The 17,351-nt window shown below is 41.9% G+C and overlaps 1 protein-coding gene across 3 annotated transcripts; it reads left to right on the plus strand.

The window, feature by feature from the left end:
* Positions 1 to 1,018: 1,018 nt before the first annotated feature.
* Positions 1,019 to 12,965, plus strand: gmeb1 (glucocorticoid modulatory element binding protein 1). Of its 3 annotated transcripts, none has more exons than XM_088933032.1 (10): positions 1,019 to 1,535; positions 4,118 to 4,270; positions 4,708 to 4,766; positions 5,635 to 5,756; positions 6,127 to 6,230; positions 6,489 to 6,640; positions 7,264 to 7,377; positions 8,283 to 8,420; positions 8,924 to 9,046; positions 9,469 to 12,965. In XM_088933032.1, the coding sequence occupies exons 1-10, from the start codon at positions 1,417 to 1,419 to the stop codon at positions 10,374 to 10,376; spliced, it is 1,992 nt and encodes a 663-aa protein (XP_088789158.1). In that variant the 5' UTR covers positions 1,019 to 1,416; the 3' UTR covers positions 10,377 to 12,965. The 3 variants fall into 3 exon arrangements, with proteins under 3 accessions (XP_088789158.1, XP_088789159.1, XP_088789160.1); XM_088933033.1 differs by having other exon boundaries at positions 1,425 to 1,728; XM_088933034.1 differs by lacking the exon at positions 1,019 to 1,535 and adding an exon at positions 2,987 to 3,028.
* Positions 12,966 to 17,351: the final 4,386 nt, after the last annotated feature.

Genomic DNA, 17,351 nt, shown 5'->3' on the forward strand with positions numbered 1-17,351 from the left:
GGAATAATGGTTGAATAAAGTTTGTATAATTTAGGCGCATGCAAAATCGATGTGCACCTAAAATAGCAGGAATTTTGTTCAAATAATAGCAAAAATAATAATACAATCTTGTCATTCTGGGTCCATACCACTTTTCGTCTAAACAGTTTTGGCCCGTAATAAACTGGCTGAACTTTTAACAGCGTCACAGTTCACAAGAATTACCTGTTCTAACACTGTAATGATCCGAATTAATGACAGGTGTACGCCTCTCACGGATACTCCACGGTTGTAAAATTGAGTGCTCACAGTGTCTTAAATCAGTAAATTACAAATAGTGTTACTTCCATTTAATAAATCCGTGTTTAACATTGATGAGATGGAGGGTGCGTTGTTGTACAGTACAACTATTCCTTGCCACAGGAAGGCGTTCTTTGTGTGTAGATTGTTCTGCATGCCTGAATGAACATGGTTCTATCAGGATAAAGTGCCATTGAATATGATTTGACCAGTGCTCACAGGAGTGCTATGTTTAGTGCTTTACTAACGTGTCAGGTCAAACTTTGTTACTGGAAGCACCTCCTGGAAGAAAATGGAAATTGATGCCAAATTCTGTATCCAGAGCAAAACTCGAGTCCCACTAAAAATTCAATAAAAGCAACAGTGTGAAAAGCATTAAACAGCATTCTAATTGCATGCCTTTAATTCAGCAGACCCGAGAACACCAATGATAGATATACTTTAATGATAAAATACAGTGTATGCTTAAAAACGTACGTGTACTCCTGTTGATGCCTAAACAGCATTCGTTGAAAAAGCCTGACATCTGGCGGAAGGATTGATCATATTTTATTTGAAAACCAGTACATTCACCGTTTTTAATCGGAAAACGATTACTAATCACGACAGAATGCAAAGCGTGACAATAATGTTCACATACAGTTAAGGTACAGGCAGTCTCGTCTCAAGCAGGATTAAAACGAAATATTCCACAGCGAAACCTCAGAGTTCCGACAGACGGAACTGAGTTGGGCTCATCTCACGCTATATCGAAAGGAAAAAAATATCGATTAGGATTAGCATTACTATACCTGTCTAACTTTACGTAAGAGAGAAATCAATGCTAACTTAATACTTAAAATTGAACGCGAATAAAAACAGGCACTGGCAACATTTGCGCGGTTGTATAAGATATTGAGTGATCTCCACAGTACGGCTCGTCAGCTGCAAATAAAATGACCGTAATGAATAACTAGCTATTGCATAAAATATAATGACTTGACGTACATTTTCCCAAGGCCATTTGTGCCTATCTGGCGATTCGCAAGCGACGATACCTTTGTGGGCATCCAATGTGCTAATGCGGTCTATTTTTGCAAACTTCACGCCCGCCAGAGCCGCCCGAGCCGCCCAGCGCGGCGGCTGTCGGAGGGACAGATGGTGCACAGCCAGGCGCTGCTCCCTGCCTTCGGAGCAGGAAGTGTAGCCGAGCGGCACGGCGCATGCTCAAAGGGCTCTCCTGGAAGCTCCGAGGATGTGTTCGCAGCTGTAAAACGGTAAGAAAAGACACCGAGGGTCGAGTAAACGCTGCCCCGCCGCTTGCAGCGGGGTGCGAGGAGGCGGCTGCCGGGGAAGGGGGAGCCGGGAGAGGGCAGGGAAGAGGGTCTGTGCGGGGGGAAATGCCCCGGGAGCGGCGCGGACAGCCGTTTGGAGCGGAGCAACGCCGTCGCCGCTGCGCTTGTTGTTAGTGTACGTGCCGCCGCACCGGGAGACGTCAGTTAGAGGGGGAGCGGAGGGAGAGAGAGAGGGAAAAGAAAGACGGAGGCACGTTGGCGGCCGGGGCCAGACAGGCAGCGCGCCGTGCGTTGTTAACCTTTGTTGGTAGTGTTACATTGTACAGTGTAGCAGGACGAGGGGAGGGATTGTGCTCGTCTGCCTTTCTCGCCCATTTGCTGTGCAACAGGAACAGTCTCTCCGCCACCACCTCTCTCTCTCTCTCTCACACACGGGGATCTTGGCGCAGAGGAGGGCAGCGTTGACTAACCCACACAGCCCGGGCGCAGATAAACGCGAGCAATGTCTGGGTTAAAGCAAAAAAAAAAAAGAGAGAGAGAGGAGGGGAGGGGGGGTGAGCAGCGAGCAGCGAGCACGTCGTCGCACAAAAGACCGGCTGTTTTGGTGCGCTGCGTGGGAGACGTTGCCTGTTTTTCAAAACAAAAAGCAACAAAGTCACGTAATTTGAAAGTAACTGGAGTCCCCTCCCTTTTTTTAAAAAAAAAAAGCGTCTCCAAACTCGCTGTCGATTTTTGGACTCAGTGCCTTTTATGTTACACGCTGCAGTTCGTACTGGCGTAGCCCACGGTTAGCAAGCCCGGTCTTGAATTTAGCAAGTTAGCACGGTGACTTATGCTGGAGGAGGGATAAGGCGTTCGAAGGGAGGATTGGTAGTGTTTAGGAGTTAAGCATGCTGCGTTGGCCAGATTCACACAGCTGTGGTGGGATAATACATTTCACTTGTATTTTTCCTTTAGTTGATCTTGTCACCTGTTGCCCTCTGAGTCTGGTCTGGCTGGCTGGGCTCAGTTGATGAACTTGGCAGGAGGTCAAAACGTGTTATGTTGCTTGGGGCGTTCTGCTCTGGAGCTGGACATTTGGCTTTAATAACAGCAGAAGTTGAGAGAGTGCTCGCTGGTCATTAGAACTCTTTTTTTTTTATACAGAGGCTTCAGCCCATGTATATTGGTTTCCTAATTCCTGTCCCTGTAAAAGAACTGTAATATTACATGTTACGATTCTTTATGTGCTCGAATGGAAAGTTTAAATGTGACTTCTGGTCAGGGTTTAAAAGAACAGGTAGTAAAGTCTTTAAAAGATCATAAGATTATAAGATATGGCCAGCAGCCATATCAGCCTGCAACTCACAACTGGCAGCCCACTGAAACTCAGCAGTGTGAGCCTGGTCAGTATCTGGATGGGGGACCTCCCGGGAAAAACAGGAAAAACCCGTAAAGCGCTTTGAGTGGAGTATCCAGAAAAGCGCCATATAAGTGTAAGCAATTATTATTATTATTATGTTTAATGCAGAAAGACAATGTCCTGGTACATCGTTTAAAATTAATGAAGTGGAAAAGATGCTACAAGCAGTTCAGTAATGTCTCCATTTATGAAACTGTAATACTGTCTTGCATAGTATACAGGCTACCTGCCTATTTGAGTTCTTGGAATGATGTCTTTTTGTGCTTTGATTTCAAAAATAAATTGAAACGAGGCTTTAACAGGGGGAGTAGGGGGAGATAGTGATGCCATTTATGTAATTAATTTGGCTTCTTTGAATATATCATGTTAGCCTATATATATTAACTGCAGTTGGTAGCTTAATAGATATAATACAAGCATCAATCATAGGGAATTGCAGAGAATACTAGTTAAAAAACCTAGAAAGTTATCAAATATAAGTCTTTATTAAAATACAATATTTTATTTTACAAAAGAGGGTTTGAATGTAACCGATGAAAGGCCCCGATTTGTCTTGTTTCTTTGAGTAGTGATGAACTCCAGAACAAGAGATGAACTTTTCAGTTCATCATGGTAGCACGGAATTTGGTGCACATAAGAGCCAAAAGTAATTTTCTGATAAACTGCTAAGCTGAAAAAGAACTGTTGCCATGGAGCTCACCGTTCTAGTATGTAAATGAACAGCACTGAATAAGCTTACATTCTTACCCGTTCAGTCACACAACCCCCCAGTGTCACCTTTTACATTTGAATCTGACAAACCACCAAAGTAGTACTGTGAATAAATTATTTTGAAATAACTTGTCCTTTTTCTTCTAAGTGTACTTTCATTTAGAACATGCTGAAGTCTGTTCGTAGTGTACTATGAAGTGTAGTGCACGATTAAGTGTTCTTGGACGACTACGGTAGTCCAGTCTTGAGGAAAAAAGGCCTTGACCAGTATCTTGGCATCTGATTGGGACAGAATAGGTTGTAGGTGTTGTGATGCCGATCCATTCCCTGCCTTTTGTAGTTCTTTGACGGCATGTAGGCCTGGAACTCTGCACACTGAGCTGCGCCGGTAGGTGCTTGCTGGGGAAAACGAGTGGGTTTCACCGAGCGAGTCCTGTCACTGTCCCCGCAGTGCCCTGCGACCCGGCCAGGCAGCCATGGCGAACACGGAGGTGACGGTCTCCATGGGGGACGTGGTGGTGGTGAAGGCGGCAGGAGAGGGGGCAGACCCCGCTGACAGCACCAAGACACAGGTCATCTTGCAGCTGCAGCCCATCCAGCAGGGGTAAGACACAGCACCCCTTTCCATCCTGGGGAAGGAAGATCGGATCTTGTCCCAGACATCCACTAACAGCACTGACGTTTTTTCCTTCCATTTTATCGAAAATAATGACTGCGTTTTTTTCTATTCTAGGGGTGCCTATGTTGAATAATTTTCAAACAGTGGAGGTTAAGAATATTAATAAAACATGAAGTGTTTTAAATGCCACTCATCTTTAAATATATATTATTATATTATTTATTTTTTTATAGTGTGTACCATGCAATAGAATTAGGAAACTTGTTTTGTTTGGATTTGAGTTAAAACTGGACTGAAGTATGATTTTATTAATCACATGGTGTCAGATGTTCTGCATGCAGTAGACCACTCCTAATGGAAGTGAAAACAAGGCACGAGGAGGGTGAAATGGCCTGATTTCATATCTTGTTCCCCTTATTCAGCATATGTGAAGATTCAGCTGAAACTGATGCTGCTGTTGTGTCTGTAGAGACACATCCAGGTGGGTGATGTCATGCCTCTTCTGATTGTCTTGCTCTCACAGGGCAGTGGCTTTACTAATATCATACATGCTGTTTTCCCCCTGTAAAACCCCTGTTTTAAAAAAGACACCCTTCTCTTTCTTCATGCACTATTGGTTTTGTCTTGTGACTTTCCATCTTTCTTTGTTAAAAAGACTTAAAAGATTTTTGTTATTGGAAAATCCTAGAAATGGTGACTAATATTTTTGGCTTTTGTTTTACTGATAAGATCCAAGCTATTTTTTGGGATCAAATGCAAAAGAAATATTAAAAATAAGAGGAAGCAATTTGACGTATTTAACTATTTGGCTGCTTCTCATTAATTGATCCAAGGACCTCAGTCACCTGTTTATTGTTGAAAGTTTGCTTAGGTATCAATTTTAACAGTGTGGACGAGACTTTCACAACCTTTTGTATAAAGAAACATGTCCAATTCTATGTCTCTAATTTAGTTCTGTGCTCTTACACTGATTTGATAGATAAGGCCGTTTGGAATAATTTGAAACACTGACTACTTTTTTTGCTTCAGCTAAATGTATCAGAGCTTCTGAGGCATTTCCAACTGACCTATACATAAACATCAAATAAAACATGAACATGCTTTACCTTAGACGCAAAACCAAAATGAAGACTTTGACTTATATGGTTCTGTAGCGTAGCGCTTCTGTCTTTCTGATATACTGTAAAACAAAATGTATTATTCTATATCGCCTTTATTTATCAGAGTGTCAAGGTATTTTTCAAACGTGATGAGAATGTAAGTGGTGGATATAAATGTACAATAGTTCGGCTGATGCCCTGCGGTGACATCGTGACAGAGCTAACCTTCTGATACGTGTGCTTGTGCAGATGAGCCACCAGCAGATGGGGAGGAGGTGGAGTTTGGCTACCCCATCACTTGTGGGGAGAGCAAGGCCGTGTTACTGTGGAAGAAGTTTGTATGTCCTGGAATCAATGTCAAATGTGTCAAGGTTAGATAAGATGCTGCTTCTTCTGTTTTTTTAATATTATAAAATGGTTGCCGTAGTCTTAATGTCGTAAAAATCAACTCAAATTTGCATTTTTGTCTCTGTTAACACGTGAATTGCATGTTTTAAACAGTGGGGCACAAAATACATATGAAACATTTGTGACATAACAGAGGCATGCAAAAGTGTGTCTTCCAAAACCTTGCCAAAAAGCTGCATTGTTCTCAGTTCTTGTTGGGTCAACAGTTGCAAATAAATATCTGATCCATAACTAAAAAATCTGTGGCAGCCGATTGGAATGGCTGGAAGTGCCTTTGTTGTTGTTCGTCAGATTGTTACTCTGCTCTTCTGATCGTGCTTTCTTGTGGTGCAGTACAATGACCAGCTGATCAGCCCAAAGCAGTTTGTACATCTAGCTGGAAAGGCCACACTGAAGGACTGGAAGAGAGCCATTCGACTGGGAGGGGTCATGCTCAGGTGAGCCATTGGGACATTAGCCTTCTTGTGGTGGCTGATCCAGCTACTCTATGAATCCAGGGAGTGTTTTTCCTGTTTTTTCAGCCTCATGTCTTGGTTTCCAGTGTCTACTTGTCTTACATTGTCTCAGCTTTACCTCTGAAGCCGCAGTATGTCTATATAACTAGAGTCCCTCTATTCTCACCATATTTTCCAGCTCTGTACTATGTGAAATTGATTCACTCTGACCACTTATGACTTTTTGTTCCTTGGCTTCAGAAAAATGATGGATTCTGGACAGATTGACTTTTACCAGCATGACCAAGTCTGTACCAACACCTGTCGCAGCACCAAGTTTGACCTGCTGATCAACAACACTCGGTTCCCAGGGCAGCAGACCAGCGTGGTGCAGACTCCCACCTCCCCACAAAGTAAGACAGAGACTGGGCTTTTTTAAAAACAAGAAGAAATCTTATTTTTGATTCATCTGTGCACTCGTCTCACTGTAATTTAACAGATTCTGAAAATGTGTCCTTTCATATTTTTCGATGAGTTGGAATTACCAGCAAGAACAAAATGAAAATTGAACAGAAAAAAAGATTGTGATAATGGAGATAATGTTAAAGGTATCAGATGATACAGAGTATCACCAGGCTTGGAATTGTAGGACCTGTCCTTGTCCCATTTTGGGAGTTATTTGTGAAGATCCCAGTTTGGTAGGCCTGACTGTTGCTGTTTACATGACTGTTGCTCACTGTTTCATCTCTTTCTGTGTCCTTTGCCAGCGGGCTTCTCCACACCTTCAAAGATGGTGTTTCAGCAGGTGGGGAAAAGTTATAACCAAGATAGAAACAAGCTACAGTACATGTTTTTCACAAACAAATAAATGGAGCATTGAAACTAACTCAGCCAATGGGCTGTATTCTTCTTTTAGGAAATCTGTACATTTAAAGCTCTGTTCTTTTGGGGATAGAGACCACAGTTCACTCTCACAACTGCTTGAAGGTTGGCCTTCCTTAGTGTGACTGGGCATCTGTCCTCTCCATTTGTGTAGGAAACGGGACCCAGGTGACACAGGAGGAGTCTGTGGAGTGGAGCCAGAGTGTGTCCAGCAGCGTGGCTCTTGTCACTGAGCAGGAAAACAAGAAAGACACAGATGATATCTCTGGTGAGTCCACCCAGTCCTGCCCTGTTAGCACTGACTTCTTGAATGAATGCACTGCCAGCTGTTGAGAAACCTCACACGTGAGTGTTAATCTGTATATAATCTGCCCCCACCCAAATGTTTTTCTCCCTTGCTCTGCATTGCAAGTTTTCCCTGTGGGCAAGAATTGGCAGCTCTTTCCTACTGTAAGGCAGCTCATTAACTTCCCAGCCGAATGCCTCATTGCATCATGTGATTGTGTGCTGAGATGTATATTTCATATGAAAGTCTGTAAAAATAGAAAACATTTCTATAGAACAGTGATAATTTTCCTGAAGACAGCATGACAAAGCATATAATCATTTATATTAATATATAGGAGACAGCATGGTTCACCTCAATGTTTTTTCTATGTGTTAAAGAGTAAAACCGTCTTCAGAAAAACTGAAGTGCAAGACAATGCAAGCTGCTGAGTAAATACTGACTGTGTTTATCGCCCGTAACTGGCATTTGTAGATGCAGTTCAAATTTGAATTATGTTGTGTGTACTGTCCTTTGCTGTTTTTTCCTGCTGAAGTCATTTTTCCATGACGATGAACTATTGGAACCAAAACAAAAATGCCTTGAAAAGGCTTTCCAACAGTATTCTGGAGAAAATGTATATGATGACTTGACACACGCAGTGACTCGACAGATGCTGATTTGCATTCCCATGCATTCTGTGTGGGAGTCCGTTAGGAGATTATCTTTCCAGAGGTTTTTTTTCCTTGGCATGACATGCCAAATGTAAAATCAAACAAAACAACAGCAAACAATCTCTTCTGTCGCGCATCAGCACATGTGCAAGCTAGAAATGAAAACCCCAGGAATGTTCAGGAGGTATTACCTGCTCCTCTGAGGCTGTCGTTTGTGCTGCTCCTATCTCCCAGAGGAGACTCTGAGTTTCTGGAAGGGTATTGCGGACGTGGGGCTGATGGGGGAGGTGGTCACCAACATCCGTACGGAGTTGCTGGCACTGCTCAGAGGCGTGCAGCTGAGGAGTGGTCAGGCGGCGCTACAGGAGCCAGGTAGGCACTGCCAGCTGCTGGCAAAAGCTGAAATGTAACCCACAGTTTGCAAGATAATTTGCTGTTTTGCCAGGTATTGCACTTAATTGCTTTAATGCATAGAAAGGAGTAAGAAAAAAGACATTCTGAAGGTAGGTGTGGGGAGATTAAGAAAGAATCTGCATTCTATGCTTGTTTTATAATAAAAGGTGATCAAGTAGGCAAATGGAATGAAGGACTTGTTCTGGAATAAAATGCCATTTTTAGTTTAAAAAATATTTTGTGATAGTATACATTTTTCATTATTTTTCACTAGAGTTTTTGCCTTCCAGAACATTATGAGGTGCTGGTGTCACTGTGGGACTTTGCACAGTAGTAGATTTTCTTCAGTAATCCATATTGCTTATAAAAAATAAATGGCCTGTTTGGTGTTCTCTGTCAATTTGAGCTGTGTGCTATCAATGCATATTTGTGCGTGCATTGCCGATGAAAACCTCACTCATTACTCTGTGCCTTCCTGGCAGATGCAGCGGTGCTGAATAATCTGGCCCAGATGTTCGGGCTGCTGGACACAGTGAAAAGAGCTCTGGACAACCGGAGAAGCCAAACTGACGAGAGCCAGGAGCAGGTTCATAGCACACTGTCAGGTAAGAAGCTTGATGCTCACGCTCTGTTGCCATTGTTCAAAGATGTCTCTAGAACGGTTCATAAGTATTTTGCTTTTCAAATCTTACTTTGAAGTTTATTATTACAAGTTAATATTACCTCGCTTCTTGTTTTGCTGTGTCCTCTGTCTTTTCTGATGATTCATTCTGATTCACCGTTGGCCTAGTTTTTCACAGCTGTGTTGAGTGTTAAGATTTACTTTCCGTCTGATAGCAGAAAACCTAGAATGAGACAGTAGTACAGGATAGATGTACAGTAACATAATAGCAGCTGAATAATGCAATATCTCCCATAATGATGCTACAAAAGCTGATACACTGAATGGTGCAATGATGTCGAACCAAGGGCTTAGTGTTTGACTCCAGGCCGATAGCTGATCGCCTCTCCTCTTCCCCTACCCCAGATCTGGAGCGTCAGCTGGAGGAGCAGAAGAAGCAGACGCGGGAGTGGCGCTTGCGGCCGCAAACGCTGCAGAACGTGGTGCTCATGTCCCTAGGCTCCTCCAAACCGCCCCCCAAGCGCCCTCGCCTCCAGAGGCCAGCCTCCACCACCCTCCTCAGCCCCACCACCTCCCAGACGCAGCAGCAGAGCCAGCAGTCCCAGCAGTTCACCGTTCTCTCACCCATCACCATCAATTCCATGGGGCAGCCCTTCACCGTGGCTGGCTTGCCGGTGGCCACGCTGGCCCAGCAGGCTAGCCCCGTCACTCTCCATACCCTCCCAGCTGGCTCCCAGCTCTTCACCCGCTATACTACAACTTCAGCAACACCTGGCACAAAAACCTTACCTGCCGACACCATCACCTTCCATCCTTCCTCCAGCCTGACGCTGCTCAGTGCCGCGGCAGTGCAGGACCCCGCTCAGCTTGGGGCGATGGTGAGCCCGGTGGAGCTGGTGGAGCTCTCCCAGGAAGACGAAGGAGGGACAGGGGAAGGGGTGGGTGGGCAGGAGGAGGAGGTAGTGGAAGGGGGAGTACTGGTCCAGGAGGGGATTGAGGAAGGCCTGGGGGAGGTGGAGGATGAGAGCCAAGCCCACACCACTGTCATCGAGATTGACCCAGCGCCTGAGCACGGAGAATCGCAGCACCACTCCGCCACAGTGATGGGGTTGGAGCTCACTGACGGCACCGGGGAGGAAGGCAGCATAGTGGTCCAGGGGGAGATGGAGATGGGAGAGGGGGAGGGAGCCAGCTTGGTCGTCCAGGGGGAAATGGAGGAGGTGGAAGGAGAGATTGAACACCAAGAGCAGCTGCATGATGTGCAGATCGTCGTCATTGAGGAGGAAAATGGAGAGGAACCAGAGGCTAAGTGAACACAGTGCTGAAAAGATCAGCAAGGATTACGAACCGGTAAAAACAAGTCCCAGTGTTTGGAGGTCCTTCATGTTCAATCTTTCCTCAATTAGGTGACCTGATTTCAAAATGCAAGACAATTTTAGTGCAGTCACCACCTATGGCATACAACCATACAGTAGCAAGACATCAGTCACCATGTGACAAAACCTAAAAGGAGGATTTATTGGGAGATCAGCTGTACCTGAGAATTACCCAGGGAAAGGGAGGGTCAGGACAGACAAAGTTAAACTGTACTGGATTTAGTTGTCCAAGCTAACCTGGGTGTCTTCTCTATTTTTTCTTCTTTTTTTTTTCTCTGAAAAAGGAAAAGGACTTTATAAACAGGTTCTCAGTTTTTGTGTCACTGTTTTGTTTTCTACATTCTGAAATGTAACACTTTATTTTGAAGAATTGGGAAATGATTTTTACAGGGCAAGACCATTGTGCTTGCTTAATAGCTTGTCCTCAATCATTTAAGTAACACATGGATATTTTGCTTTTAAGATACCCCTTTTTTGCTATGAAGGTTTGGGTCAGGAGAGTTTACATGGGACAGAAAGCCAAAACTGACTTGATGAGTGCATAAAATTACTGCCCTGGTAAAAATATCCTTATACTTATTTTACCATCTTTGTAAATAGTTTGAGAATTCATGTCCTATTTTCTAACACGGCATGAAATATGAGAAGACCTTTAGATTTTTAACCCCTTTTGATGGTAGTAAAACATGACATATTTCAAATCAAAATTTGGGATGTCAACCAGTGTAGTATTACACTGAGCTTTTCTTTACTTTTCATACTAAACCTTGCTATGAAATACTGTGGAGTGTAATGTTAAGAACACGTGAAATGAGTTATATTGCTAAGGGGGGGTTTTTAACTTCCAAAGTACATTTTGCTACAACAGGCTGAGGCAGAGAACAATAGTATAAAAACACAAGGTGAACGCTCATCAAAGCATTAGTTATTTATGTAAAATAATGTTCAATCTTTTTTTGCTGTAAAGGCTTTCATATGTTTATTTTAATTTTTTTATAAAGATAAGGTTCAAATATGCCAAAAACAAGTACAATGAAGTGGTATGGAAAAAAACAAACATTTTTATTGGTGCATCTCTTCTTGTGCACATGTTTTCTGGTTGATTTTATTTAATTTTCATTTACTTCTGCTATTATTTAATCTTAAAGCAGAGCTGTTATTCATCTGAAATGCTCAGTTTGTGTTTTTTGCTGGACCCAAAACCACAAGGCCCTGATGCCCTCTGGGACTGGAACTGAAACTGAAATTTTGGGGATTAGCGTGACAGTTAGGCAGAGCTGGATTTGGGAAAGATTCATTCAAAGAAATCAGTGTTGCATTTGCACAATCTAATAGCAGAAAAATGCCCCTGTCTGTCCTGATAAAAAAACAAATGCACATTTTCTATCATTGTAAATACATTTTTTTAAATACATTGGAGGGCTTAACACTTTACCCTTTTTTAAAAAGGGGGGACTTTTGAGTGTTTTTTTAGAAGACAAAAGGCTGGTGTAGAAAGTGGCTGTGTTGACACTGCTTGCACTGGAGGCCTGTAGGAGAACTGTCACTCATCACAGATGAATAATCACCACCAAAAGCTTTTTGATCAGGATTTGTGAGGTGAGGTGTCCAGTGCTCAGAAACAATAACTGAAATGGGTACATATCCAGAGAAAGAAACTGTGCTGTACATGGAGAAGCCCTTTCCTCATGAAATGTAGTTCAGCTGTGTGTTAGTACTTAAATGGGATCACTGTTTAACATATCCAGACTTAAAAAAAAAAGTTTGCTTCATGTCTCCAATTATTAATTTTTCATTTTTGAAATTCCCATTTTGGAATTGGCACCTGCTACCACAACACTGTGAATTCATTCTGCCATATACAGAGCAACAGCATCTTAGGTGACAACTGGAGAGGCCAGGTGGGGAATTTCTCCAGTTCTGCTCGGCCTCAGGCTGCTGTCTGCAATCAGGAGATGCTATGGCATGATGGATGATTGTCCTTCTGCTTCTCATAAACAAAAGCAGAATGGAGCTGTGTTGAGGATTTCTTAAGTCAGATACAGCCTGGATTCGAACATGTGAATTCCAGGTTGTAATATTTACTGCACTCAGTGGGAAAGCAGGAGACAGTTTGAGAACATTCAAAATGAGAAATGATGCTTTCAGGCTAATATGGTAGAGTCCACCTCCACCTTTATTCACTTGAAGGAGGATTTATTAGGGAACCAGTTGTACCTGAGAATTACCCAGGGTAGGGGAGGGTCAGGACAGACAAAGTTAACTGTCATTTACTGTAAATGAAATGCATTTAACATAATCTAGTGCACGTCTGTGCAGAATCTGTTTAAGCAGTAGATAATGTTGTTTCTCCTTGACACTACTATAAACTGAAGTACAGTAGCTTTTCAAGAATGTAACAAGCTTTGTAAGGGAATGTGATTGAGTTGCACTGTATTTGATCATCAAGTGAGTTTCTGCATCTCACAGCTAACATAACAAAGACTTGTTTGTAAAGCTCAATTAAAACCACATAGAGGTAAAAAACTGCATCTGTATTTCATTTAACTTAATTTGCTTAGCAGCTGCGTTAGATAAGGAAAGTTGTAGAGAAGAATATTGCAGATATGGAAATGCTGTTGGTGACAAAATTGCTTGATTTGCACATTAGTTATGTTGTATATGTAAGTAGAAAAAGTGTAAGCCCACATTTCCTAAATGGGTCTTAGTCATCCAAGCCTATGTACTTTAAAGCATATACCAGATTCTGGCTGTTGTTCCCTTTTTGGTAATCATGCTGTTCAGACTAATGTCTGATCACACACTATGGAAATGAGTCACACTCCATTTGAAGTTCATGTCTAGTCAGTGAACCAAATATTTTGTTAGCGGAACATCTGATCCATCAAGTTGATGAGATCAAAGAATCTGATCTTTTATCTCTTGTAATTTGTCAAAACAGCAAATTACATTAGTTGGTCTTTCACTACATCTTTCTTCCTTCTGTTTCCTGGAACTAAAATTGTTTCTGGAACACTGGCGTGAAGACGGCAAATTTATTTTTGTAATGTATTATCTGCCTTTAAAGCTGTCAAGTTGAAGATGCTTCCATTTCTTCCTTAATAGTTTTTTTTCTTCATTTCTGAGATATCATGCAGATTTCCAACCTTTCAACTCAAGGATTCTCTAAAAGTGTTTCTGTTCAATAGATCTGAGCTGTGTAAATTTGCTCTAAGATGTTTTGTACTTCATCTTTATCCGTGTTTAATAAAGATGAAAGATTGAAATAAATCACTAAAATTCCAAGTCAGGAATTCACGCGCATTTGCTGGCGAAGGGCTCATAGAGGGAGAGTTTGTCTGGAGATGCCAGTTGCACTAATCTCAAAACTGAAGCAAAGACCGGCAGGCTGATGGAAGAGCATTTTTAAAATTAGAGTTCGAGATGAGCGCTGATGCAGCTATTTTGTTGCTTCTATGCATCTTCATCAGTAAAACGCTTGGAAATCAAAGCGTGAGACCAGGTCAGATGTAAAAGGAATGCAATTGTAAACAATTCTTGTGAGCGGTAGATCAGTAAAAGAATAAGAGGAGAGTGCTGTCCTCAGTTTAACTTGGTTCAGAAAGATGTTTCACCTACCAGCTGCATGGGAAAATTGGAATCCTTGTTCTTTAATACTCGGATATTTTCCCTGACTCATCTATATACAAATGTCTTATTTGGTTGAATTAACTTGATAACTCTCTCATTGGGTGTTTTCTTAAAAACACAGAATTTCATTAGGGCCTCTGAGGCAACTAGCTTGACTGCTTTGGTGTTTGTTCTTAAATACAAACTTCTGAAGCCTCTGCTGAAACATAGTGATGGTTCTTACATTGAAAGTTATAGTGGGATGAATACTTTCAGACCTTTTATTGATTTTAAATTCAGCTTTACAGGTTGTATGGGGAGATATCTACACATTATCAACCACATTTCAGTAACAATAACAATGATCAGGGTGTGCACATACTCTTTAGTAATCCCTGAAGCCAAAGAGTATTACTTTGTCTCTTCACCCATTGGGTCTGGTGTAGCAGAACTCACCTACGTCGTACTTACAAGTGTGCAGGACCTTCTACACAGAAGGAGGTGTAACAGCCTGTTCTTTTTATTGAAAATATGAAGTGCCGCTGTATACTTTTACATTTCTTTGCATGTATATCACCTGCTTTATATTTTTTGTGCTATTCATTTTTGGCATTTTAAAACTTTTGTGTCAGACAACCTTGATACTTTCCCCCCCTTTAATTTCCCTTCTGTGTGAAACACGAGAGGCATTCCGTGTTCGAAGGAAAAAGCCTTTGGACTGCATTTGCAGCTTGATGTCACCAGGTGGCAGCACAGATTTACTTGCAGACTGACGGAGGAGAGGTTGGCAGCTCTGAAATCAATGGCTGTGGAATCTGTCTGGAGTCCCTTAATCTCCGTACTGCCATCCCTCATCTTTATTGCTGCGTATTTTTGAGAGCCCTGCTCCAAACTGCCTCGTCTGTCTGCGGGACTGAGCAGCACTGACAGTATGTCTTGGCCCCATATAATTATTTCTCTCTGATACGGATACTTAGGAGTGCGCTGGGGAGGATGCTGCAGTTACAGGGTGCCTGAAACAGTATTTATTTATTTTTTACCTGCATGTGTCTTTATTAGCTTGCTGTCTTGTGCATCGCACTTGTCAACAGCCTCTGGCAATCTGTCAAAGCTGGGCTACGGGAACAGCAAACTGCCTTCTTACCCTGGCTCTGGTCCAGCGCTGTAAATTGGCAGGTAGGTGAGGCAGCGCTTCAATCCACTCCTGTGCTCTTTACAGACTGAAATATCACTAAAGAGAAGATAAAAAATGACTGTCTACCCTGTTGTGTCAAGCTTTGATACATACACCTCAGCGCCTGTCTCTAAGCATATTCGCTAATGTTTGATGTGTAGAAAATACAACAGTCACCATAAATTTAAGAATGATTAAAGATTTTAATCACACCTGAAGAAGGCTCCACGCCGAAACGTTGTGTTCTCTTTCTTCTTTTTTTCAGCATGGAATAAACCTATTACTTGTTCCTTTGCAGCCTACGCATGCTGACGCAGCTACCCACCTGAACTACTAAGATTTTTTTTGTCAGGTTAGGCATGAAACATTGGGATTTATGCTCACTGGACTTTGTATTAGGAGCCTCTAATCAAACAGATAGAATCTCAGTGCCGACTGAGCTTGGGAAATAAGGTATTGCATGAGACAAAGTCTTTAACCTGGCCTGAATAATCCCCAGATCTCGACTGGTCAACTGCCTCAAAACCTTAGATGCACCTGCAAGGAGGATGAAATTATATGAAATATACTGAGCATCAAATGAAACTGTAATGTATCATGTCTACATAACACATATACAGTTGTAACTGTAAACAAAACACATAATTGTAACACTCTTGTACAAAATCTTTATGTGCAGCAGGTGTAAAAAGTAAAGACTATGAGCTCTAGAGAACACATGATTCCCTTTCGTACTGATGGTACTCTGTAGCAATTAGGGTTGGGTATCTCGTTCAAATAATAACAGCAGTGTCTGTAGCAGGGACTTGAACCCACAACCTCTGACTTGAGTGCAGAGACTTACACATTATTCTATGCCACCCCATGTAGATTGGTAGATGTGTAGATAGAAGAAAACTATTATGTTAATGATATAGAATTCCTTACAATGGGTAAGAATTGACTGGTGATGGAACTACAATACTTCACATATATTGTAACTCTTGATTGTGTCTAAGACTAAACTTCTGTGGTTTTACTTCCCAAAAGTCCCAAAAAGCAGACCATATTAATTCTATCTGCTTGTAGAACAAATTTCCAACTTCAAAACCAACTGAAGGAGATCAATTTACTGTGTATATATGTCAATAAAAGCATTTGAGTGTACTTGTCTGCTTCTATGCAGACTAGATATGGCACAGAAACTCTGCATTCATTGCTCAGAGATGAACTGAACAGGCAGTGCCAGCATGCTCTGTATCTCTTCTCTAAAATCATGTTTGCTTCTTTCTTCTCTATACTGTACTTCATTTTTAAAAGTATCATTAATGAAAGCCGACTTCTGCTTTCCATTTAAAAACACCGTGATGATATTAAAAAGAAACAATTTTTGGATGCTTGTCTTTTGATTGTAACAAACACTGTACATACAGGACTTGAAGCTCAAGTACATTTTCTTTCTTAAGTGCAAAAGGTTTCTGATGTCACTGTGATTGCTGAATGATCTTATATTTTGCATTTTTTTGGGAAAATGTACCTCATTCCTGTACTGAGTATTAATGACTTTGGATTGATAGACATGGATTATGTATTATAACCTTATTGAAGTTTACCTTCCAGAAAGAATTAGAACAAGGTGACAAACATGCTTTAGACGTACAGTAAGTGTATCCTGGGACTGACTTTATAAATTGAACTCTAGAGTTGTTTTCAGCTTCCGAGTGCTGATAGATTAGATCTGATTGAATTGTCTTCTTGTGTCGATAGCAGAACCTACAGCACGGTCGTCTCAAGGCACTCATCTTCCTGCAGCCCTGCGGCTGTTGATCCCTCCTGTATTAAATTAAATCTCTGTTTGCTTTAGCTTACATTTCTGTGATTTTTAATTGAGATTAAATTAAATGATGTGAAGCCTAATTCATTACATTTGCGCCCAGCAGAAAGGAGGAGAAATGAGCTCTGCATAGCTGATCGTGTTAGTGGCGGTAATTGAAACTCCCCATGCAAAAATTTGCCAAATCTCAGGTGTGTCTGATGTGCAGAAGGAGCTTGCCTCTGTGTCTGATTAGATTTCTGCTCTAACTTGTTTCATATGTGCTCTTATCTGTGTCTGGTGTGAGTCCGGACTGCTGTTCCACAGGTTAAGACAG

This window comes from Atractosteus spatula, chromosome 14 (genome assembly GCF_055471065.1).
Source record: "Atractosteus spatula isolate fAtrSpa1 chromosome 14, fAtrSpa1.hap1, whole genome shotgun sequence".
Lineage (NCBI taxonomy): Eukaryota > Metazoa > Chordata > Actinopteri > Semionotiformes > Lepisosteidae > Atractosteus > Atractosteus spatula.

Excerpts from the sequence above, each read along its gene's own strand:
- gmeb1 (XM_088933032.1), top strand. The coding sequence starts at position 1,417 with ATGGTGCACAGCCAGGCGCTGCTCCCTGCCTTCGGAGCAGGAAGTGTA. Across the intron at positions 5,757-6,126 it reads TCAATGTCAAATGTGTCAAG|TACAATGACCAGCTGATCAG; the intron begins GTTAGATAAGAT and ends CTTGTGGTGCAG. Across the intron at positions 8,421-8,923 it reads GGCGGCGCTACAGGAGCCAG|ATGCAGCGGTGCTGAATAAT; the intron begins GTAGGCACTGCC and ends CCTTCCTGGCAG.